The sequence below is a fragment of the Lactuca sativa genome, chromosome 2, assembly GCF_002870075.4.
Source record: "Lactuca sativa cultivar Salinas chromosome 2, Lsat_Salinas_v11, whole genome shotgun sequence".
Classification (NCBI taxonomy): Eukaryota; Viridiplantae; Streptophyta; class Magnoliopsida; order Asterales; family Asteraceae; genus Lactuca; species Lactuca sativa.
This window is the reverse complement of record NC_056624.2, coordinates 210471505-210498107: the sequence shown is the minus strand read 5'-3', so window position 1 is coordinate 210498107 and position 26603 is coordinate 210471505. Positions and strand designations below refer to the sequence as shown.

General features: G+C 30.6%; 1 protein-coding gene across 1 annotated transcript; it reads right to left on the bottom strand.

The window, feature by feature from the left end:
- Nucleotides 1-3200: 3200 nt before the first annotated feature.
- On the bottom strand, nucleotides 3201-4220 carry LOC111888270 (uncharacterized). The gene has a single exon (XM_023884409.1). The coding sequence runs from the start codon at nucleotides 4218-4220 to the stop codon at nucleotides 3201-3203; it is 1020 nt and encodes a 339-aa protein (XP_023740177.1).
- Between the last annotated feature and the right edge of the window lie 22383 nt (nucleotides 4221-26603).

Genomic DNA, 26603 nt, shown 5'->3' with positions numbered 1-26603 from the left:
GGGTAGAACAAGGGTAGATGGGATAGTTGGTGACTATGGAGTTAGCGCCTGCTGTTAGATAAACCTTGGTGACTATGGAGTTAGTGCCTGCTGTTAGATAAACCTTGGTGACTGCCTGTTGTTAGATAAACCTTGGTGACTATGGAGTTAGCGCCTGCTGTTAGATAAACCTTGGTGACTATGGAGTTAGCGCCTATTATTAGATAAACCTTGGTGACTATGGAGTTAGCGCCTATTGTATAAACCTTGGCGACGATGTGACTTCGTGCCTATTTGATGAACCTTGGCGACTATGGAGTTAGCGCTTGTTAAGTGAACCTTGGCGACTATGGAGTTAGCGCTTGTTAAGTGAACCTTGGTGACTATGGAGTTAGCGCCGCTTGAGTAAGCCCCGACGACTATGGAGTTAGCGTCTGATAACTATGGATTTAGTACTCGATAGATAAACTTTGGCAGCAATGGATTTCGTGCCGATTCCTTAGGGATAAGTGAATGAAGGATAGTTGGTTCTTTGGGCGAAACCTTAAGAAGATAATGGGGAGAGTATTTGGGTTGATTGTTTGATAATTGAATATAACAAATGTATTATTGTGGGTTGAAAACCCTATATGCTCACCAGGCTCCCAAGCCTGACCCACTCAGTTTTCTTTTCATTACAGGTAATGACACAAGAGTATAAGTCGGCGGACTTGACGAGAGATTTTGGATTATAGATCAGTAGTTGAATAACTATTGTAAGGTCTATTTTATGTTGTTTATGCTTTTGGTCTGTAACGAACATGACATCCCGAGGTTTTATTATTTAATAAAAATACATTCTTTTCAAGAAATGTTTTGATAAAATGGTTATCAAATTTTATTTTGGGAACAAATTCCGCAACCGTTTTCTTTAAACGATCACTCTGATTTTGAAAACAAAGCATAAACAAATCGGTCTTTTCTGGCCGTGAAATTGGGGATGTCACACGAGGACTGGTCCCCTCCTACTACCTCTATCGCATAACATAACAGGCCAGCATGCAAACATATCATCACGTACTGTCAGACATTTCTGGGGTGTCTGACTACCCTTCGGTCCTAACAACCGAACTCTACTACTATCACATATAACATATCATGCTAGCATATAACATAACAGGTAGTAGCAACCTAGATGATATCACAAAGACAATCATCTAACATACGACTCCTACTGATGGGCCGGCATTGTGGCCGTAGACCCACCGCTACTGGAAGGTAACTCACCTCAAAGTAGCTGCTGAACTGATCGGGAACTGATTGACTGCTGCTGCTGCTGCTCCGGAAATCCTCCGGCTGCAATTCCCACAACATACTCAATCAAACTCTGCTAACTCTCATTTGGGTAAAATAACCATTTTACCCCTGGTCAAGCCCTAAGTCAAAGTCAGAGTCAACTTTCAGTTGACTCGACTCGCCGAGTTGGCTCTCCAACTCGCCGAGTCCCTATCCAGACGATTGGCCTGAGTCCCGTTTCTACTCGTCGAGTTAGGCTATGACTCGACGAGTTCTTCTTCTAAACTGATATTCAAGTCCTTCATCCTACTCGCCGATTTGTATGAACAACTCGTCGAGTTCATCTTCATCCGATGAACACTTATGCGGCGACTCGCCGAGTTGTATGAACAGCTCGCCGAGTCTGTTCTTGATCTAAGGAGATTGCCTTGAACTCGCCGAGTCAGGGCATCGACTCGCCGAGTTCCTCCATAGATGAGTTCAGCTTCCACCTCACTGAGTCACACCCCGTGACTCACTGCACACTCGACACTACGAAAAAGGGGACAAACTCGGAGACTCGCGGGCAGACTCGCCGAGTCACATGAACGACTCGCCGAGTCGTTGCCATGCACCTACTAAGTACACAGATTTGCTCGATTCCAGTCCATGCCATTCACAGATCTGGACTCCTAGAACACGAATCACACGTAAAGTTTCCAACTTTACGTGTAGATATTCACCCTTAAGGGTTTTAGGGTTCAAAATGTACCCAAGAGGGTAGATCTAGGGTCTTCATGCAATGGGGGTCCATAAAGGCAACAGATCTGAGCTCCTGGAGCTCAACCATGCCTAGATCTAAGGGCCAATCAGCCTATTACGAAGTAATTTGCACATACAAACTTGGGGATTGGCTCAAGAATGACTTAAATGAAGTAATAAGCATAGAAACAGGGGAAAAACGGATTATACCTCAAAGGAACTGCTGAAAGAGTGCAAAGATGCCTGGATTCCCTTCCTTCCTCTTGATCTATTTCCCCTTTTTGCCTCAAAACCTTCAAGAACACACACAATAGCCTCAAACTCTCAAGGAACAAGCTTAGAACGAGGGTTGGGAGCTCTGGGGGGTGAATGGGGGTTGGCATGGGGCGGATATGTTGTTTAAATAGGGTGCAAACCCCTGAAACTTAGGGTTTCATCCAACAGCGGTGACTCGCCGAGTCCAGAATATGGACTCGCCGAGTCGCCAACTTAAACATGTCCCGGGTCCCGTCCTTACTCGGCGAGTCGGACCTATGACTCGCCGAGTCCAAGGCAAAAAGAAGGAGAATACTCAAATAAGATTTACGTACCAGAAACCAGGTGCTACACATCCAGAGATCCAGGATCTCCATTTGTTCCCAAAACCCATTTGGGCTAGAACTGAATCTAAGTACTCCCAGTTAATCGAGTCGAAGGATTTCTCAAAGTCGACCTTGAATAAAAGTACTTTTTTCTTAATACTTTTCGCACAAGAACATATTTCATTGATTATTAGAGGACCATCCAAAATATTTCTACCCTTGACATACGCAGATTGTACTTCACCAATGACACTTCCAATCACCTTCTTTATTCTTGTTGCTAAAACCTTGGTTATTATCTTGTAGAAACATCCAATCAGACTGATAGGGAAATAACCTGATAGAATAGTCGGGTCTTTTATTTTTGGAGCAAGTGTTATGAATGAAGAATTACAACATGAGGCAAGTGAGCCCAGATCTTCAAAGTGACACATGGCTTTCATCACATCATCACACATCAGGTTCCAGTAGTTTTTTATGAACTTAAACGTTAGTCCGTCTGGTCCTGGTGCTTTGTCTCCACAACAGGCCCAAACGGCCGCCTTAACTTCAGTTACGGAGAATGTAGCTTCAAGATGTATGGCGTCCATCATCAATAGAGACTTGAAGTTTGAGTTGATAAATTTAGGACGTGACTTCCATCTCTCCTTGAACTTCGACTGAAAGAATTTGTAAGTTTCTTTTTTTGATATCACTTACATCAGTTGCCCACTTACCATTGTTAGTCATTTCTTTTAAATTTGTAAGTTCCTGGGTTTCTTTTTTATGTTCACTCTTACGCCATTTCTTGATCTCTTCTTTTACATGTTTAAGTTTTGCAGCCAGGTAAACATCTGGCCGACCATATCGGTTGAAACCAGTCCATGCATTACTTACAATCTGGTCAATTCCATCCACTGTGAGCCAAGAATTGAAAAACTTAAATGATGGAGGACCAAAATCTTTTGAAATCGAAGACAAAGTAAGGGGGCAGTGATCTGATAAGTGTCTGGGGTGAGCAGTGGCAGTGAGCGATGGGAAATATGATAGGAAAGAAGAACAAGCAAGAAACCTATCAATTTTACTTAATTTAGCATCGACCCGAATCAAATAAGTATATTGCTCACCACTCATATTGAAATCGATAACACCTGCGTCGTGTATGAATTTGTTGAAATTGGAAGCAATATACGGACAAAATTGTGAGTTAAATCTTTCCTCCTTTTGTCTTACTGCGTTAAAATCTCCGAATAACAACCAATTCCCAACCCAGTTCTGTTTAATTTGTATCAAGTCTTCCCATAATTTCTGTTTCTCAGAGCCTGCTTGAGGTGCATAGATGTTGGCGAGTATAGTATGTCCAGGAATACCCAACCAACTACCAATGATAATTATGAAGTGTCGATGCTTTAGAACAATTGTTTTCTGAAAGTAGTTGGTATCCCAAATTGAAATCAACCCACCAGATCTACCATCAGAATCAACCCCTTCACAGTACATATCAGTATCTCCCCAGCATCCATGAACGTCAATTCTAGAGTAATCTGTAAGTTGCGTTTCTTGTAAACCCAAGAAATTGATTTTATGGAGCACCTTCAAACTTCTCACCCATCTTACTTTAGCATCATCGCCTATGCCTCGAACATTAAGAGATAGGCAATTCATGGATAACAATTTTGCACACCTGTTTCACCAACCACAGACGCGAGGATGTGATTATCCGCTTCAATTTGAAATCCAACCAACGCCCCAATTCCTGCAATCTGAGCATTCTCGTTTGGTTTTCAGCAATCAACCAGGCCATTCTGATCGTTAGAGATGACGAAAGGAATATCATCAACTGATTTGCTATTTCGTTCTTGGTGGTTAGTTGTATGCATCACCGACTCTTCTACAATATTATTTTCTGACTGATGGAAGACACCACACTGTTTTGAAGGAGATGAGAATGTGAGGTCCAAGACGTTAAAGGCGTCTACCTGTGATCTTTTTCTTTTTTTAGCCGTTGGACCATCCATGTTTGGGTTCAGACTAGGGAAGGGTCCAAAACAACCGGACGGAACTAACTTTTCCAACAATCCAAGTGTTAGTGAGCTAGTTGGCCCATTAGATTCTAGGTTAGTGTTGTCGTTACCGTCTGCCTTAGCCTGGAAATGGAACATCAAGTTTTGAGGAGTTAATGCGTTGGGTATACTTCCATCATTTGTTTTTTTTTTTTGGGATTTCAACCGTTCGTTTGTTCATTGGGAATATCTTTATTTTGGGAATTAACGTTAATTGTTTCCTTATTCCCCACGATTATCGGAGTGGAAATATCCGTCCACCCGCCGACTTCTGATTCGTATCTCGCCTGAATGTTATTATGTGACGGTTCCAACCTTATTTCTCCTTCTTCTATATCGTCATCCTGATCACCCATCCATGTATCCGATATATCATCTTCTTCATCAACGTTTTCACTAGAGTCGTCTACACCCACCACTTCTTCTTCATTTGATTCATCTTCAACCTTATCAAAAGGGGCGGGGAGAAATGGAGACCAATCGTCTGTGTATTCAACTACACCAATCTTGTAGGTCTTACCATCCGCCACGACATTGACTTCTGTGTTGATCCATTTTCGTTCCGACGTAAGAACGCCAACCTTTCCCATTGAATAGTTGCGTCTTGTAAACAATTTATTGAACGAAGATACAATTCTACCAAAACGTCCCGCGATGACGTTGAATCTTACAAAAGCAAAGTTCATTTTCTTGTAAACGGAGATACAATTCTCGTCTTTCACACCTTTGAATCTTACAAAAGCAAAGTTCATTTTCTTGTTATCTCTTTTACCCCCATATAGACATCTGCTACCTGACCATATTTTTAGAATAGTGACCAGAGCTCCGACTTGTTTGTTCCCCCATGAAATTCTGCTACATAGATGTTGGTTAAGTGGCATACCTGGCCATCTTTTGATGTTTGTTTTCTCCGGCGAACTTCCTTCCATTCTCCAGCCATTACTCTCTGTAAGTAATTACGAAGTTCAAAACTTTTGAATTGAACCCTATCATAAAGTTTTATGAACTTTTATTATAGTTGTATTAAATTTCAGATTTTTATTGTTAATTTTAAATGACGAAACAAATTAATTTATTCTCATTTCGAAATACATTTACAAGGTAGGACATAAATTCGAAAATGATTAAGTATTTAAGTTATACGTTGATTATTGTGTCATAGTCTCTTTGATTCTCTAAAAACATTAAAAACATTAATTGTTTGTCTCCTTGTAATCTTTACTTTTCTCAAAACGATATTAAACCTTATAACTATATGCCATATTTATGGTCTCCATTTTCCAACAAACATATCAATTATAAACCTAAACAATAATAAATTTTAACCATCAACATAAATAATGCTTTTATTATATTAAAATGCGAAAAAAATATCATTTAAATCTTTTGCTATCAAAGAGCTTATAGTCTAGCGGTATTAGGTGGTGTCCTCCTTTTTTGAGGTTGAAGGTTCAAGTCTTATCGTGAACATAGATGAAATATGTGTAGTTAGCTTCTAAATTTAGATTAGATTTGCTGGTTAAAAAAAATAAATCTTTTGCTTATGCAGTCAATTTAAATTTCTTTCCTCAACCTATGAAAACATGAATATGTTATAAAAACACAAATAACAGTAAACAAATTAAATTGCCAATTAGTTATACTATTCAAATATCCACCGATATTTTATAAACAACAGTCAACAAATTAAATTGACAAATAGTATAAAAATATTTTTGTATAAAAGGATTTTTCACTATAATATGTACACTTCTAGCAAAAAACTTTAGAATGACCACCTTTTTAATTTTCTTAATCTATTAAAAATAATTTTACCTCTATTTGTATAGCAGGATTTCTTACTATAATATGTTTATTAGCTCAAATACAATTATGTATACCATACTTTATAACACGTTTATTTGTTCAAATACATCTACAAAAGAACTGCACCGTTTTATCATTTCAAAATTGTTATGTGTTTCAAGTTTTAACTGAAAGTCTAAAAAACAATCATCAACTTTGGTTCATCCTTAGAAATCAACAAAAAGCTACTCAAGTTTTCTATTATCTTAAATACAAAAAGAGTTAATTAACAAAAAACCCAAAACATAAAAAATAAATAAAATATTAAACCTTGACAAACCAAATTAAACATAAAGAAGTACAATATAAACTTGAAATGTCATTAAAAGATATATAGACAAAATAAATAAATAAATAAACACGCTGCATAATCCAAAAACATTCATTTTATCTGATGCATAAACACAAAACAAAACTCATTAACTTACGTAATTCAAATAAACATTCATGTTGTTGAAATTAACATATGTACAAAAAGAAAAACAAAAAGGGCATATGTTAATAAAAGATTTCCCAACAAGAAAAACTCAGATATTTGTAGATCTATTACGAAAAGAGCATACAATTAGAAAACATGTTGAAGGCGTAGCAGGGGGTCGTAATGACAATGTTTGGTGTACAACGAAAAATATACAAATACCCACATCTTAACCAAAACAACAGATCTAGAACAAAAAAAATATATAGACGCAAAGAAACAAACAATTCTATAAACATAAACCTTAAAACACACACATGCGTTATATACATGTAGTCGCTAGCTAAAGAGGCGGAGGCGATGATGGTTTATAGACGTAAGGTCGTTGGGATTTAAGATGAATAAACAGGTGGGTGAAGGCTATAATTGTTGATAACGCCAACTTTGTGGAGGCCATCCTCAGAGAAGAACAAATCCAACGATGAGACCATGACAATGCTAGCTTTTACGATGCATATGAGCACGTGAAAAAAGAGAAGGTCGTTTGTAGATCTAACAACGGAGGGGTTAAATCAGGAGTTTATGGTGCCATTACGGTGATATGTAGGCATAGAAGAGGTTTCAGACGGTGATTCCGGCCCGTTGTTCGTGGTGATGATGGTTTCGGTGGTGGCCAACAATGGCAGTGGCCAACAATGGCAGTAGAGAGGGACGGTCAGCCGAATTAGGGTTTTGAAAACTTGAGATCATTTGTAGAGATACTTATGTTTAAGGTTTGAAAGAAGTTTCTAATGACACGATTTTAAAATCTCAATTTCTATTGGTTCCTTTCATTTCACATGGATCACCATTTTTTTAATCTCTACCATCCAAAATTAATTCAATGGTTGATATTTCTTTTCCTTGTTTTTAAAAATCATGGGACCCACAAAATTATATATATATATTATCTTACTATTTCTATAAATAGAATTAATATAATAATAATATTTTTTTAAGACGTTCAAGTCTTTAAGCTTAAAATACAACCAATTATTAATATAATAATATTATAATATATCTTACAAATAATAATATTAGGGATACAAGTATTAAAAACACATTTAAATTAGTATTTCCTTATTTTTAGGGATTGAATTAGTATTTTCATCAATTTTGACCCAACTTGTATTCCTAAAATATCTCTTCTCTGGTATCTGGTGCATTTGAAATCTGAAACACTTCTTTTCGACACATCGTTTGAAATTTAAAAGCTCATTCAAATTGGAGTTCCATAATTTTTTGCATAAAATATAGTTGACTGGAGACTAATTCAAATCTCCATCTCCTTTTCCTCCATGAAATCCACCACCACAATATTTTTTGGTTTTGGCATTGCACTTTTTATTTTTTTGAAACCGGTCGATAATGGTGCAAGTGTTTTTAGAAATATAACATGTTTCCGAATGTAACTAATTGCTTGAAAGAAACTATTCGCCCCCGCCGCTTTGCGCGGACAAACGGCTAATATATATATATATATATATATATATATATATATATATATATATATATATATATATATATATATATATATATATATATATATATATATATATATATATATATATATAATTATGAAAAATCATTTAATATCTATCTTTATTTAATTAAATAATTATTTAATTTTATAAAATTCCTATTGTTGCGTTATAGCAAAAGATAATTGTAAGAAACACATGAAGCTTTATATATATATATATATATATATATATATATATATATATATATATATATATATATATATCAAAAAGATAGTTTTAATAAACGAAATATATATTTGCATTTAATAAAAAAACAATTAATAGATACCTTGTTTTGGTGTTATATTGTCTATGGTAGTCCATCGTTAGATATGGATTTAACATCTTAAAATAAAATAAAAATGAAAATACAAGGGTCTTTTTCAGTTTTCTAGAAAAATTTTCTAAAAAAAATGAAAATTTTGAAAATACGTTTGGTTGGTTCAGTTTTCTAAAGTTTTATAAGAAAATGAAAATTTTCAGTTTTCCAAATTGTATGTAATTAAAATAATGATTTTTATAGTTTTCAAATGTTTTTCAAATTTCTAAAATGGAAAATGAAAACTCCATCGGTTCCAACTAAACACGTTTTCTAAAATTTTTATTGAAAAATAAAAATGAGAATTCAACTTTATTTTCTGAAAACATTTTTTAAAAAATAAAAACAATTTTTAAAAAATAAAAACAATTTTTAACAACAAAACGCATCATAAATATGTGTATGAGTGTGCATGTTATTATTTTTTGTCAAAGAATGACAAATTAGTTTAGTCACTAAATTTAATGTAGTCTAAAGAAATACAATTTATTTTATTTTGACAACTAAACGTAATAATTAGGTTTTAATTTCGTCAATCGTCATATTCTTTTCTAAATCTGTAAGCCAAACACGCTTAAAAGTCCTATTAAACCTATTATCCCCATGAATTTTGTATATTATTTTTATAGTCTATATCTAATCATTTGGTTTTATAATGTAATTAAAATCATGAATAAAATGCAACTAAAAACATGAGACGGAAAACTATATAATTCCATGCTTGTAAAAGTCAATGTCAACTCCTTTGAGTCATCCTAAAATTAAATGCTACATTTCAATATTTGTATTATTATCTTTTTTTTCCACGCTTATTATAGACAACTAGTTGTGAAACTCATATATCAACTTGAAAAACGTAAAAGGTGCAAGATCAGTCAAAGAGTACTAGCAGATGGATTTTCGTGGGAATGGAAATCATCCCCTGCAACGGATGAACAGATCCATAGCCTTCAGCTGTTGTATGAGAGCATTGGTGAACATCGGCCATCTTCAGATCCAGATTATTGGAGCTGTCCTCTATCAGGTGACGGTAGTTTCCTTGTTGAGGCGATTAGATTGAAACTTGATAATACTGAACCGGCAACAAACGAAGTTATCATTCCATGGATTCATGAAATCCCAATAAAGGTAAACTCCTTTATCTGGAGAGCTAATATGGGACGCATCCCGTCTTATATAGCATTAAAAAGGAGAGGAGTTAGGATTCCAAATGCATCATGCCCCCAGTGTCAACTGGAAGAGGAAGACGCGGAGCATATTCTCATTCGATGTCCAGTGGCGAGCAATGTTTGGGAACCGATTTTTAAATGGTGCAACATTCCGAAACCGCAATTTCAAACCATCGGGGAACTTATTGAATTTGTAAAAACATGGGGGAGATGTCGGAAAAGGAGAAACAACCTAATCTGTATTATCTTTGGTGCAATGTGGATTTTGTGGAAAACAAGGTGTGAAGGCGTATTCAAGGGCAAACGAACCTCCCATTTCCAGATCATTGATAATGTTAAGTCCGTCGTTTTTACTTGGATTAGACACATGAGAGTAAATTGTTGCTTAAGTTGGGCCGAATGGAGTATTTGTCCGTTAAATTGACTATACTCCAAACTTAATTGTAAAATTCGTTTATTTTGCACGGCCTGCCTAGCAACTTGCTGGGTAGTGTTCCGTTTAATAATATTTGCCGGTTCTAAAAAAAATGAGTTTATTTAAAAAAATAAATATGAAATTCTAACAATTTGAGAAGTTTGAATTTATAAGAAAAATGAGAAAAAAAAAATTTAATTATTAAAATTAACGAGGCTTTAATATATTGAATACATTACATATATAAATAATTTATAATAAATACCTTACATATATATTACCTTATATATTAAATATGGAATTTTTATTTAATAAAATAAAAAATACAATAAAATAACAAGTGGCCAATAGAAAATTCGAAAATTCTAAAAAATGTCATGTGTCAAAATGAAAGAGAAGAGGACATGTGGCAAAAAAAAACCTTGATTTATTAAGAAGGACGAGAGATGCATTACCCACAACCCATTATTTGCTCATACTATCAGTCTGCTGTTGAGACTTCTGTGGAATAAATCCATTGAACTTTTGCAATAAGTGATTTTAACAAATTGATTGTTTTTAATGATTTTCAAAAGTATTCATTGTACAACAAACTACTTGTATTTTTTTTAATTGATAAAATTAAAACAACTTAATTAGTCGAGCGATATAAATTTGTTTTTATCCATTTAGACATGATTTTTACTCATTTATCATCTTAAGCATCTAGACGCTCTCTTTTATTATTTTTCCCCTCCCCATTATCGTGTCTCCTTAAGCAACAACCACAAAACTTGGAATAATAATCGTATTTACCTCTAAATGCCGCCTTTGTTGTTACTCATTGTTTTCTCAAGTGGCCTTTGTTGTTGTTTTATGTCTTCTCACACTATCTATATGCTTTGTATAAAAACTAAGGGGTGTTTGAATTATCTTTTGAAATTCTAAAAGTTTTTTTAGGAAAAATTACAAAAAGTCAAGTTTTTCTGACTTTTCCAAAAAGTTCATTTTTCTTATATCCAAAATCCAAAAATAGCTTTTAAAAATTCATTTACCAAACATCTTTTGTTTTTTATCTTTTCCTAAAAGAACTTTTGGCCTCTCAAAAGACAAGCCAAACACCCCTTTAGGCTTGATTTCATATACCAATTTGGATTTGTACAAAATATAGCTAAAAAATTATTTTATAAGGTTAATTCAAAAGATAAATGATGAAAAAGTGGATTTGAATTGAAGATCCTTTATTTGGAGCCCTAGTTTTATTAGGTCTCTTCCTGGAATATACAATGTGAGTACATTTTTTATTGTTTCATTAGAAATAGTAGGTTATTTAGTTATTTGCATATATATCTTACGCACCATGCTTGGAAAGTTCTATCATGGGTTTGTACCCTTATTTTTGGAATCTCAAGTGGTCCAGGCTTTTCATAGTTTTGTTTTACTACTAGTTAGTGGTCCAATGTTGCTATTCATAATTTTGCTTGAATCACATAATGATCTTTCTTTTCTTGAAATGAAAGTCCATATCAACACTTCATGATTCAACTCTCTGTTGTTATAATATTGTTTGTTGGTGAATATGTTAACATTGATTGTTAGTGAATATGTTATAATGTTATAATTGGTTTGTGGTTAATATGTTGAGATGCTAGAATTCTTTTATGGATAGTCTATTAATTGCATATGTATCACATTTGTTAATTTGTTCGTTTTCATACATGTTATACACCCTAAAAGAATACACATTTCGTATACAACATCAACATATCGTTACCATTCAATCATTTTTATGGGAGAAATGGAACAAGCCATATATATACCTCAAGCGAACATGAGCATGATACAATATTTATATTTATTCGTTAATGCCCCATATCTCACACTTTAGAGATGATCACGATTATTAAACAACGATTTGAACAACTTAATCATTTAATAATGTTCCTATCTATTAAAATACAATAAAACACAAATAATATTTATTTAAGGCAAATAAACAGTATTTGTCAAGAAAAAAGTTAGCTAACTGTCACATGCTACAATCAGCGTCAATCGCATTTTGATTATCAAATACAATATAACAATGCATTCATTAAAGTAAAATAAACCTGTAAATAATAAATACATAAATTCAAGCAGAACAAATCTAATTATTCATATCTTATTCGCAATATTATTTTGAGTTTTAATGTTGATTTCCTGATTAACATTAGGGAAATTGAGTAACCTAACATTTATAATCGACTATTTTTATAATAATAACTTATATATATATATATATATATATATATATATATATATATATATATATATATATATATATATATATAGAGAGAGAGAGAGAGAGAGAGAGAGAGAGAGAGTAAATTACATGAATGGTTCCTATCGTTTAGGTTAATTTGCGTGTTTGGTTCCTAACTTATTTTTTTAACTCAGAAGGTCCTTACTATTTGTTTTTGTTACGCGTTTGGTCTCTGTCTTAGCTAAAAAGACTATTTTGCCCTTGAGTTTTTAATTTATTTAGATAAACACACCCCCAACTCACCCCCTCACCTTACCTTACTTATCCCACCACTTTTTCCTATTTAAATAATAGTATTTTTAGATAAGACATGGACCAAACGCGTAACAAAAACAAACAGTAGGGACCAAGAACGTAATAAAAGCAAACAATAGGGACCTTTCGAATTAAAAAAATAAGTTAGGGACCAAACATGCAAATTACCCCCAACCATAAGGACCATTCGTGTAATTTATTCATATATATATATATATATATATATATATATATATATATATATATATATATATATATATATATATATATATATATATATATATATATATATATATATGTTCAGGTTTATTTGAGATCATTCTAATTTTGTGAGACCGTGAGACCAAATCTAAAAATAATTTTAAAATGAAAAATAAATGGAAAAATCTAAAATTCTTTTTTTAAATATTATTTTCGAAACTTGAATTAACTAGAAAAAAATTAAAAAAAAATCTTTTTTTAAATATTATTTTCGGAACTTGAATTAACTAAAAAAAATTAAAAAATGTGTCTCACGCTCTCACAAAATTAAGCCTTCTCACATGAACCTAACCATATATATATATATATATATATATATATATATATATATATATATATATATATATATATATATATATATATATATATATATATATATATAAACAGGATCGGGTGAGGACTCATTCTAAAATGAGTACTCGTGAGAACACCTTAAAAAAATTGAAAAAAAAATCTAAAAAAAAATACAAATCATAAAACCAGGAATAGATCTATGTTCGGAAGAAAAAAATTGAAAAAAAAGATCGGATCATTAAAATTGAATCATGTATTATAATGATGCAAAATAAAAAATTAAAATTAAATCATCGATCAATTTTAATGATGCAATTTTTTTTCTCTCGGACATAGATATATGCTCGATTTTATGATTTGTATTTTTTTAGATTTTATTTTTATTTTTTAAGGTGTCCTCACGAGTTTTCAATTTAAAATGATCATCACAGGAACCAGACCATATATATATATATATATATATATATATATATATATATATATATATATATATATATATATATATATATATATATATATATTATTTTGTTTTTACTACTATTATGTGTCAGAATGTACAGATTTGGACCAATTGATGAAATTAATCAATGAACATGATTTGAGAATGTATGATATTACAATGGGATAACATGTACCATATAATCCCACAAATTTTAGCAAAAAAGTATTTTGGCCAATTAACTACATTTATAAAATGAAAATTTCAGATTTTTAGGGATAATGAATTCTCCTAATTTTAAAAATATGATTTTTTTCAATTAATTCAATTTTAATTCTAACGTAATTTGTAAACATAACCGATTTTATTATGTAAAAATATTTTTTTATTATAATGATGTTCTTTCAAAATTTTATTCTATTGAAATATTAATTGAATAATAACAGAATTCTTGAATCCGAGGTTAAAAAATAACAACTTTCTAATATATTAACAACTTTCTAATATATTTTATACATCTGAACTTAAATACAAATTGATACATATTTTTACAGACTAAAATGCTTATACATTTTAATATAGTTATACATATATTTTAAAAGAATATCAACAAAAAATGAATAAAATTCTTAAAAAATAACAACATTCTTAAATTGTGAGTATGATAAAACTTTATTCATTTTTCAAGTTATTCATACTAGGTCTTCAACGCATTCTTCTAGTCATTCCTATCATAAATACAACAAAAACTAATAATGGTTAAAAACATGTTACTTGCAATTAACTATCACTTTATATATTCTGGTAGAATACATAGGACATGACAGGATACATAGAATACATTCTGACATAATACATAGATTTTATTTTGACATAATATATTCTGATAGAATACAAAGAATACATTCAAAAGTATCGTATTTACTGCTAACATAATTTTAGATTCCAAATAGACAATAACGAGGGACAATAGAAAATTGGAATTCATAATCACAAATTGAACCAAAATAATACACAAACAAATTAATATACCTTTTTAAGGCATAAAACTTGTGTTGCTAGTAATTCTGACAGAATGCATACCATAAGGTTAATTTCTTTAGATTCCCTTTCAGGAATTTCAACAAACACTTGTTAGACATTATCATCAAACAATCCAAATTTAGAACAATCAAGTATCAAGAACAAATAGAAAATCAAGTACAATCAAGTATCCAATAACAAATGAAAAAAAGGAACAATCTATCATTATTTAATATAGATTCTAAATTACAAAATCAATTTGAATGATGGATATTTAAAATTAAAGAAGAATGAGAGCACAATGGGTATACAAGTCAAATCAGAAATCAACAGGAAGGATAATCATAAATCAAAGAATCGAAAATCAGTGAATAAATCAAATGGAAAATTCATGTGAAGAATCGTAAATCAGTAACATTCAGAGGAAGAATTGCAAGCAATCAAGAAGTAGAAGAATCAGAAATCAAATAAACTTACGTTGGTGGCAGAGACTAACCTTCAAACCATCGATTCAACAGTTGTACTTCACCAGCGAATTACAAAATCAACTTGAATCGTGGTTCAATTTTAATGTCGGTGGTGATTTTTGGAGCGTGAAGATGAATTCCAGAGAAAGAGAAAACGAATCGGCTAGGGTTTTTTTCAACAGCTTTTGACTTTGACATCCCATATTTTAAGGAATAATAAACATATTAATTTCTACCATAATTAAATATGCAAAGATTACTATAATACCCTTAAATGATTTATTTAATTATTTATTTTTTCCTAAATTCCTATTGGTGCATTCATACACAATAGTTGCTAGAAACATTTGAACTTATCTCTCTCTCTCTCTCTATATATATATATATATATATATATATATATATATACACACACACACACACACACACACACACATTCATGCACTCAATAGTTGCGCAACAACACCTATATAGTTGAAATCTTTACAAATATATGTTTTTTTTAATATAACAATAACGTTGTTGTTAAATTTGATATAACAATTTGTATACTAAATTGATATAATATTTGATTATTTTGAATTATATGATAATATATACATCTATTATAATTGTATAATCTCAACCATTTGAATGACTTCTACTAGGCCCCACCTGTATCCCCACCTGGCATCGAGCCTTGCTCGGTATACAGATCTGTTTCTACTAGGCCCCACTTGTATCCGGGCCCCACCCGCTATACGCATACGAATAATAACATATAATCATGCTAATACATAACAAGTAATCGCTATACTATAACTGCTAGTCTCAAGGCCTCGCCCGTACTCAGCTACTAATGAGATATGGAACCCCGTCCACACTCAGCTAGTGATGTGATATGGGCCCCCGCCCACACTCATCTCCCTACTAGGCACATACAAGTATCACAAAGATAACAAGTATAACTAAACATACACTTCTTCCTCGGGTACCACCCGACATCGAACCGTAGCTCGGAAACATACATATAATCCTTCCTTGGGCTTTACCCGACTTCGGACCGAAATCCGGAACATATAAACTGCATCGGGCTAACCCCGACATAGGATCTAAATCCGGTATACACTAACACACATAAACGGGCCGTCATTAGTGCCTTAGACCCGTTCCTACTTGAGAAGACTCACCTCGCAAGCTGGATAAAGAATCCAAAGAACACCCCCTTACTGCTAGCTGGCAGATCCCTGAACCGCTGATCTCTCGACTTCCCGAGCTATGAATTCCAAAATATCACTTAGGCCAAATCAATAATCCTCCACATGGTAAAAGACCATTTTACCCCTAGTCAAACTTGGTTTATAACTCAGGCTCAAAATCATAATATAAAAAGCCCAACACTGGATGGGCTTCCTAAGCCTAATAGTGGCCCATTATACCCTCCATTCAAAAATGCCTATTGGAATGGCCTAAGTAAGGAATATACATTATGATATTGTTCTTGTTAGGGTAAGGGACATTAGACATATGCCTTATGACTACACCTAAGTGGGTAAACCCTATTAGATATGCTTGAGTTTTCGAATGAGTTTATTTGTTCTTCTCACTATGATGCAAGGGAAAAGGGAAGTGTGGTGATATGGTTAGGTTATTTCATAAAAATGTGTGTTTGGATCATGCACTACATTAAATTTCACAAATTCATGAAAATTCATATATAGTATTAAAGTATTTTGTAATTTGAAAGATAATTTTATGCAAATGATTTAAAATGCAAATATTTATGTCAAAACTTATTTAGTTTATGAGACATTTTTGTCTTATATTTGTATTTTATGTAACACGTATTCCATGTTCATGGATGAAGATGCAGAGGACCTAGTTTCATATAAGTTGCTTTTGTGATAGTGAGAATATGTGAATTTTGTTGTATATATTCCATAATGATGCTTGCTTATGTTTGTGATGGAGGTTGTAACCATGTTTGGATTAGTTTTATTTATGCAACTATTTTTTTTTATCGAACTTCTGGATTAAATTCGACACTATTTGCTAATAATGACTTTTTTCTTTCTTTTTTTTTTTTTTTTTTTTTTTTTTTTTTATCTGTTAAATTTATATGATAAGATGTATGGTGTTACAATTAGAATTCAAATTTTGCATGTTATTGGTTACATTTTAACTCATAGTGTGCTCATGCATAAGAACACACCACCACCAAATTCAAACTTTAATTTATTATATTATTATCATTAATTTGAAAAAAACCACGACTACCAACACCACCATCTAAATTCAAATATTATTGTTGGATGATATAGAGAAAAAAGTGTACATGAAAATGAACCACGTGATCACTTGCTTGTTGTAAGATTATACAATCGGTCCTTTTTTTTTTTTTTTTTTTTTGTTTTACACAAATAGTCAATTTATGATCAACAACTACATAATGAGATTGAAGAGCGTCGTAGTGTGCTAAACCTCAAAGGAGAGTGAGAGCTTGAAGTTACCGGGAGATCAATATCAGGGAGTTTCTACTCTACAATAATAAATATTCAAGAATCAGTACATGAAATTTTAATAAATTATCATAAAAAATAAATAAGAGGACGAGTCTTAGGAAATGCCTTAACTTAAAGACAGGTAACACCCCAGGTTGACTTCTATTTGCACACCCAAACCATGCTTTTCATACTCCTTGGTTGTGTTGTGGTCGATGATGGGACGACAACCAATTTTCGTGGTGATCGGGATGAGAGGGTTTTAGTGTGATGCATTTTTTTTATTGAAACTACTTTGAAAAAAACTATAGGGGAGAAAATCTCAACAAAAGAAAAGATTAAAGACCATATAATAAGGAAAAAATGGACTATTATGTAATTTTCAGATAACCAAAAAACAATTTTTGTAACTTGTTTCGTGGGAAATTGAGTAAACTAATTTTTTTTTTAAAAGAAAATTATTTTCAGATCTTGAAAAATAACTACTTACTCTCAAATGCTCCATTCCATATTTGATCTTTAAATTTCGGAGTTATTTTTTGATTTTTTCCTAAAGAAATATCTCTACTTATGTTTGAAATGTCAATTTCGAAGCGTTTAATGTCATCATTTTTCAATAAAATTTCTGATTTTATATCTTATTATAGTATATAGGTCAGATTACTATGTTTTGTTTAAAATTTTATTAGATTTAAGTAAATGACGATTTTTTTCTCGAAAATTTGGAATTGTTCGGATTTTGGTATGGTTCATAAAATTCTTAAGTTTTTTTTTTCGAACTCCGAAATTTCAGTCCAGAATCCAGAATATTGGTATGGAATTCCGAAATCTCAGTCCGAAATGTATATTTTTTGAGAAAAAATGTTTTTTTTTTCCTTTTTTTTTCATTATGGAATGTCTATTCCGGACTAAATGGTTTTTTATCAAAATTTTTATTTATTAATTTCTTCATAATTGCGATTAGATTATTTAATTTCGTTTTTATTCGCTATTTTGTCCTTTCTCAAAACAAAATAATTAACAAACTTTGAGAGTTACCATTAAAAAAACAAAACGAAACGTAACTAAAAAAGGAAATTGAGCAAATTGGAGCCTGGTACCGGTGTGCATATTTTAATTTCTTGGTGGGCTTTATCTTCAGGTAACAAGTGTCAATGAGCCATGGCCCATGGACCATATTACGATTGATCTAAATTGGGCTGAAAATGGATAATTTAATTCGGATATTTTCATCTGAATTCTTGACTAATGAGTAATGATTAACCTTCGACCTTCGTACTTTAAGACCTTAATAATCTATAAGACCTTTTTCGCCTACCCAGTTACCAATAACCATTTATGGCCTAAATACATATACAATTATACATGTTAAAAAATCATTCAAAATTGTTATAAAAGAATTAACAACATAAATATTCCCGTAGGTTTGTAGTAATATATCAACATAATATCATAAGGACTAGATTGAATATTCAGTTCTACTTTTGAATTATTATTTTGAAGTTGTTGATTTTCTAGCGATTTTCATTAAAAAATTATTGGTTAATTTTAGGTTCTTATAGCATCAAAAGCTTAATATATTTTAGATTCGACAAGGGTTGTTATGCATTTTAGTCATTTTATTCTAAGTAGGTTAACATGTCAAAATCAATACCCAACTCCTATAGGCTATAGCTAAAACCCTTTTCCAACGAAACAAACGTGGTGTGCCTATGAAAAAAAATCGTTGCTCCTTACCTAAATGTTTTATACCTAAAAACGAACATACATTATAATAGTATAATACATTTGGAATATTACTCTTAACGTTTATCTTTAAATGTTTGGTCAAAATAAACACTTGAAAAGAGGGATGGCTCTAAGATGGTAGTGGTACCTCTCCTTACAATAGGGACCTTTTGGACCACATACACAAGAACAAGGAAGTGAGCATTGATTACACTCTTTATCTCTATTTTTTTTTCATGTATTTCTTTTAAAATTATGGTGCTTGATTTCATACATACTTTAATAAAAAATATTAATTAAAAATTAAGTATTCAAAATATATGTTAATTACATGTCAATCTTTTCAGTATTTCATCATTGTGGCTAATTGTTGGGTAAAGAGGTTAAAATATTTAATACCAAAAACTATATTATTTAATTAAAGATTAAAAATAAAAAACTTATAGCTAAACGTATATAGATTTTTGATTACGTAACAATGTAAAATATGAGGCAAGGTAATAAATATTGGTTTGACTTTAAAGTTTATTGTTCTAGAAAAGGAATATGTCATGGTAAAAGAATTGCCTTTATTCTCTCCTCCGTGTGTAGTTAAGATCAATTTTGAAGTTATTTAGTAAGGTAATCTTTGCTTTTGACTCAATAGATTTGATAGGAAGAAAATTGATATGTATATGATTGTTTTTTTTTTATTTAATATATAAAACATGTTCTAGTGCGTTAAATGAGGACATCCATGTATTAAGCCCCTATTTCCCATTCTTTCTTAATTAAAACCTCATATCATGTTCGTTTTTTTTCCCACATTTTTTTTTGTGGTTGCACTGCATTGCTTCGACTCCTGAAAATGAGTTTTAAAATTGATGGAGTTTCAATTTATGTGGTGCTGGTAAGTGATAATGGTAGAAGGATATCATTTTCCCTTTTTCTTTTTGTTTTCATAAATTGATTTTAAACATGTGATCATATTTATTTTTAAACGACGACTTGAATTTCAGAACTATTTTTTAATTTCACTTATCTTATATTTATACGAGACTTGAACATTCAATCTTATTAAATGCAGACATCCCACATTAACACTAGACCAAAAGCCTCTTGGTATATAGAGTGGTAAATTACTTTGTCCTAAATTACATATTATACTATCCTTTAACATTTTTCATCTCTCACAAATGATAATTATAATTTTATTTGTAACATTTATTAATGTTATTTTTCAACGACATCAAACTAGAAATTTAAGATTTATACATTAGAAAATTATCAAAACAAATAAGAAGTAGAATACAAAGCAAATTACTTTGTCGAATACAAAATTATAAAATTGGATTGTAATATACTAAGTTAACAAAAAAGAAGAATTAAGAAGAAAGTGGGCTTTTCGTTCAATAAATATATGTATTTCATAACATCTGAATGTCTTGTAATCATGAAGTATACACAAAATAAAAGACAACAACAATTCAAAATGTCTTCGTTCGTTTACTGTTTACCTCACATGCTTTCTTAGGGTTGTCACTTTTTTCCTTTTTTTTTTTTTTTTGAAAAATTGCTCCAAATTTACAAATAATAATAATAATAATAATAATAATAATAATAAATCATCTCTAAATATTATTAAAAGAGAACCCTTAATTCATCAATAAAGCAATCATGACCTTTGATTGTATTTCAATCATATGATTTCCGCCCTTAGATAAAATTGGTGACATCATCTCATCCAAATAGAATTCAAATATTTAATTATTGAATCTTTAAATTTAGCAACTAAATTTCAATCACAATTACATTTAATTATAGAATCTTTAATTATAGAATATATCATACTTTCTAAAATATATTTCACAATTCGAACACAATTACATTTAATTATAGAATCTTTAAAATCAACAATTATGTTATCAATTGAAGATATCATTCTATTTATATATTAGGTATCTTCATAAATCTTGTCAAAAACATGAATAGCCGCCCCATCTTTCTCTTATATTTTTTCTCTTAAACCATAATTCCTTAATCCTCTTCGTCCACATGTCAATGGTTGTGCTTCAATTGATGCTTTATGTGTTCATAATAGAATGTAGCACCATAAGTTGGTTCCTTTTTGCTAATGTATTCTTAGAATTTGTGTATTGCCTCTTCCTTGCATCTCCAATTATCACACATTTGTTTTGGCTTCACACAAATCTCTACAAACCGAAGTAAGCATCTCCATCTTTTGACAATCTATGCCATCATTTACCCTAATTAATATTGTTTATAATTTAACTCCCTTATTTATAGTTTTTGGCTTCAAAATTCAAACATGTTCAATTTCTTTTTTTTTTTTTTTTTTAAAAAACTCATTAAATAAACATATCAATAATTTGTTATCTTTAATATATATTAAAACAATCTGGACCATTGATTGTATTTCAATCCTATGTTTTCCACCCTTAGATCAAATTGATGACATCATCTTCTCCAAATGAAATGTATTTAATTCCAATAAAAACTTTCTAATTGTCAAACAAAATTAACTTAAATCCATTGAAATGGAATGTATTTAATTCTAATAAAAGTTTTCCATATTTTAAATCTTAAAATTCCGGTTATAAAGGTTTTAAAATGGTCAACATTAAAAACATATTACAAAAGACATTTCAATTAAGGAAATAAATATCAACAATTAATATAAATTTGTTTATATTAGTAAACTATTAATATAAAATCCATTTTTATTAGGAAACCATTAATACCAAAAATCAAATTCAAGTTATGACATACATATACAATTCATCCTTGAATTTGTGGCTCACAATTATTTTCAATAGTTGCTTTGCTTCAAACATTCTCTTACAACATCATTCTTATTGTTTATAACTTTCATCATCATTATCTGCTTCAACCATTCGTTGTTGTGCACTAGAAGGTCAGTACCTTCTTTCGTTTAATTAATAAAGATATATTTTTTTTAGTGTTTGAATGTAAATTAATATCCTAATATGATAGTTGAATCACAAAATTTCTAACTTCAAATTGAAATCATAACTAAAGGTTATTGATATTGTTGGATGAATTTTTTAAATGTTAAGTATGATTTGAAGGTTTAGGGGCAGAAAGGTAAATTTATTCGTGATAGAATAAAGATGGGAGATTCGAATTTACCTTTTGAAGGTATCAATAAACTCCTAAATTTATGTGATTTATTTTAATTTGATAGCAAATTAGATGCAGAAAACCTTTAAGTAAGGAAACGTAAGGGCAAAAGGGTAATTCGACTTAAGAAACTATAAAAGCATTGGAATGGAAAAGCAACTCAACAATAGATATTGAGATGACACATATACTAAAATGATTCTTTTAGCATGATACTTCCTTCCTTTTTTTATCCAAAGTCTAAATCATTAATTTAGTATGGACTATGTTCATCAAAAAGGTAAATCGGTAATTTAATTTAAAAGTAGATCAAATCGGTTGTTGCTACTATTTATGTTTGTTTGATTATCTCAACTTGGCTATTGTTTCTGAATTTATTGTCGAATATAATAACTTCATATTATACTATTTTTAGGAATGTATATTCAAAGTACATTGTTATACCATTTTTAACAGTAACATGTTGTGATTTTTTCGTGTTGTAAATGTCTTTTAATTTATCTTTTATTCACTATTAATGGGATGGATTTTATAAACAATTTAATCCATAAAGGGTTAAACTATAACTATTCTAATTTGTATATGTTTCTGTACAGTAAATACAACCTTTCAAAGATTGTTTTCTATGACTAACAAAATTATGTTTCTATTTTTGAAATCTCATAAAACATTACATAAGGTTTTTTTGGTTTAACATATTACATCATTCAGTCTAGATTAAGTCAAACAAAACAACAATGTACAACTTTTCATATTAAATGTTTAACCTATTAACTTGGACTCGATCCTCAACAACCTCTATAAACTTAAATAGCTATGTGATTTTTTTTTATAAATTATAGCAACATACTTACCATGAAATAAGAACTTTTAATGTAAACTACAACTTAGTTTTTTTTATCGGTAACAACAATATAACACACTTAATATCAACATCCTTGCCTACCTGTTTCTCTAAATATTAATACATGGACCATATCAACATCCTTGAATATCAGATTTACGGTATTACAAAAAAAGTTTTTATTTGATTCTTAAACTTTCTATGTGGTTGTATTTATATGGTAGAAACAAATTGCATAATTACAATTAACATTTTTTTTATTAAACTTTGCCTGTAAGTATGAAACAACAATAAGTATATTTTTGAAGGAAGATTGTTCAAAATAATTTGCATAATCTAAATACATGTTAGTTTAGTTCATTTCTTATACTTTCCTATAACATTGGATTTTTTTTGTCATGTTACATTCAAAAGATGGGTTATTAGAACATGCACCTTAGGTGTTTGACGAAATGTTACAAAAAATCTAACACAAGTTCTTTACGCTAATCTTACAACCAGGTATAAATTTTGCTTTTATTTTTTTTTCTAGATTTATTAACATCATGTGTTTTTTGATGTTTGCAACTTTGTAGTGTTACACTTTTTTTTTGTCTCGTCCTCAAGTTTTTCTATCTCTGATAGGGCTCATTTATATATTTATTGTAAACTATCGATTCAATCTATTGCACTTTGTTATGACTTTTATCAGCGTGATATGATTCTAATAAATTGCCAATTTCTTGGTCTTTAAGAAAAAAATGTTCTAACTGGATTACCATCTACGACTGTAATATTTTATTTTGTTGATTAAGCAATCTATGATTTGGCTATGATGGTTTTTTCGGATTATCTTTGGACTGATAATTGTTCATGTCATCAAAAAAAATACATCCAACAAAAAGTGAGAGACGATTTTTTATATTAATACCCTCATCTAACTTTAAAGGATGTTTTTTCAACTTTGATGGCATGTAACAGAGTTTTGGCTGAAACTTTCAATTTTGTCGGCATATAACAAGTTATGAATTAAATAATGATATTAGGTATTTGGGCAATCAGGTTCTCTTCGGTTCTAAAATTAATTTGTAGAAAATGATCCAATTTGGTATTATTGATCTCACAAAAAGCAAATCTCATATCTCTTTTAGCGTATCCATTGAGTTTAATAGTTTCTTGTCTATATTTGTTTTTTAAAAAAATGTTAAATCTTGATTTAATGAATGCAAGTCAACAGGTAGTAAAGGTGCAAGAAGAGCAAAGTATTAAATATGAGATTATCATGCCTATATTAAGCCAAAATAAAATTCTAAAGTAACAAATGTTAAATTCGAAAGATAGGCACTTGTAATGCAGAATACATATTATACTTCCCAAATAAATAACAAAAAACTAACCTCATCGTCAAATAAATTACATTTTAACTAACATCAATAAATTATGATTATATTGTCTTGATTTTTAATTATACATTATAACGAATCGGTTAATATATAGTCAATATTCTTATATTCGTATCGGTTTTGAACTACAAAAACTTTATTCAAATAATAAAAATGAAATAGAACATATACGATTGTAATAATACAAAAATAACCTTCAAATTTGGTCTGATACAAAAAATAGTCTAAAACTTATTTCTAAAAGCAACAAAAAATAACAATGAACTTTAAAAAAAAATGAGAAATTGAAGCGAACTTTTCAAAACCATCAAGAATGTATAATATAGGATGATAATAATGCTGAAAAACACTGAGTTTGGTCTGATGCGAAAAAGTAAATTTATATGAAAGTAAGATTGCAGTAATACTAAAAGAACCTATATGTTTTTTATCTGATGCAAAAATGGTCGAAACATACTTCTAAATCGACAAGAAATAGAAATGAAATTTTAATTCATCTTTAAATAACCATTTAATAGCTATATGTAAAAGATATGAATACTCAGCAATTAAGACCATAGACCTTACACAAACGTCTGCAAATGTCTTGAGTAAGCATTCATTTTTCCATTATTTTATCATTATCATAAAAAATAATAAAAAACAACATCCTCATGTGTTTATTGTTTAATTCGTAACAAAATAACAAGTAATTTGTGTGTTAATTATGTATTTTTGACATTTTCAATGAGTCACGAGCAAAATCTAAATCGAGCAAAAATAACTGTTTTTATATTTATTTGTTAGAGTTTCTTTATATTTAATATTGTGGGGGGTTTATGTGGTTCATTTCGAATAGACATAGATACGTTTCTAATTTTTGAAATAAGCAATTCTATTTTGCAATATACCATGAAATAACAATATATTTTGAAAGTACATTGTCAAATGTTGGATTATACTTGCGTAGACTTGTTTTCGTGCATGGTCAGCTATATGTAGTTGTTTTCCGTGTCACAAGTAAAAAAGGTTTGAAGATACTTTGTGACGAGAAAGATCGTTCAACTAATCAAACAAAAAAATTGTTCACAAAGAGGTCATTCAACGACTATATATATTTACTGATTTCAGTGTATTTTCTATATATTTCAATAATACCAATAACCTTGATTTTTTTATAATTATTCTGCATTATCTATATACATTTATATTTTATTTATGTGTTTCCGCGTTTAACGCGGGTCATAATCTAGTATAACCATAAACTATAAAAAAAAAAACAACCGGTGAACTCTATTGAGGAGCTTCACAAAATTTGACTAGTAAACTAAATGTGTTGAATGTGATGTTAGCTATAAATATTTCACGTTTTATTTCTTTTTTCAATTCGTATGATTTTGCTTTTAAAATAATTTGTTCCATAGAAACCCCGACTTATGAATCCTATCATATAAGAAGGGAAACCTATATTGTGGGTTCGAACATGCTTCATCGGATCAAATTAAGTAGGAATATATATAGGGATGAGCATATGGACCGGGGAACCGGCCGGAACCGGTACCGGCACCGGAATCGGTCGGGCCTGGACCGGGACGTTATTTTTGTTGATTTTTGGAACCGGGAACCGGTAGGAACCGGAACTGATATAACCGGAACCGGTAGAACCGGCAAAAATCGGTAGAA

Bases quoted from the DNA above. Each gene is read 5' to 3' on its own strand.
- LOC111888270 (XM_023884409.1), bottom strand. From the start codon at position 4,220: ATGAATTGCCTATCTCTTAATGTTCGAGGCATAGGCGATGATGCTAAA.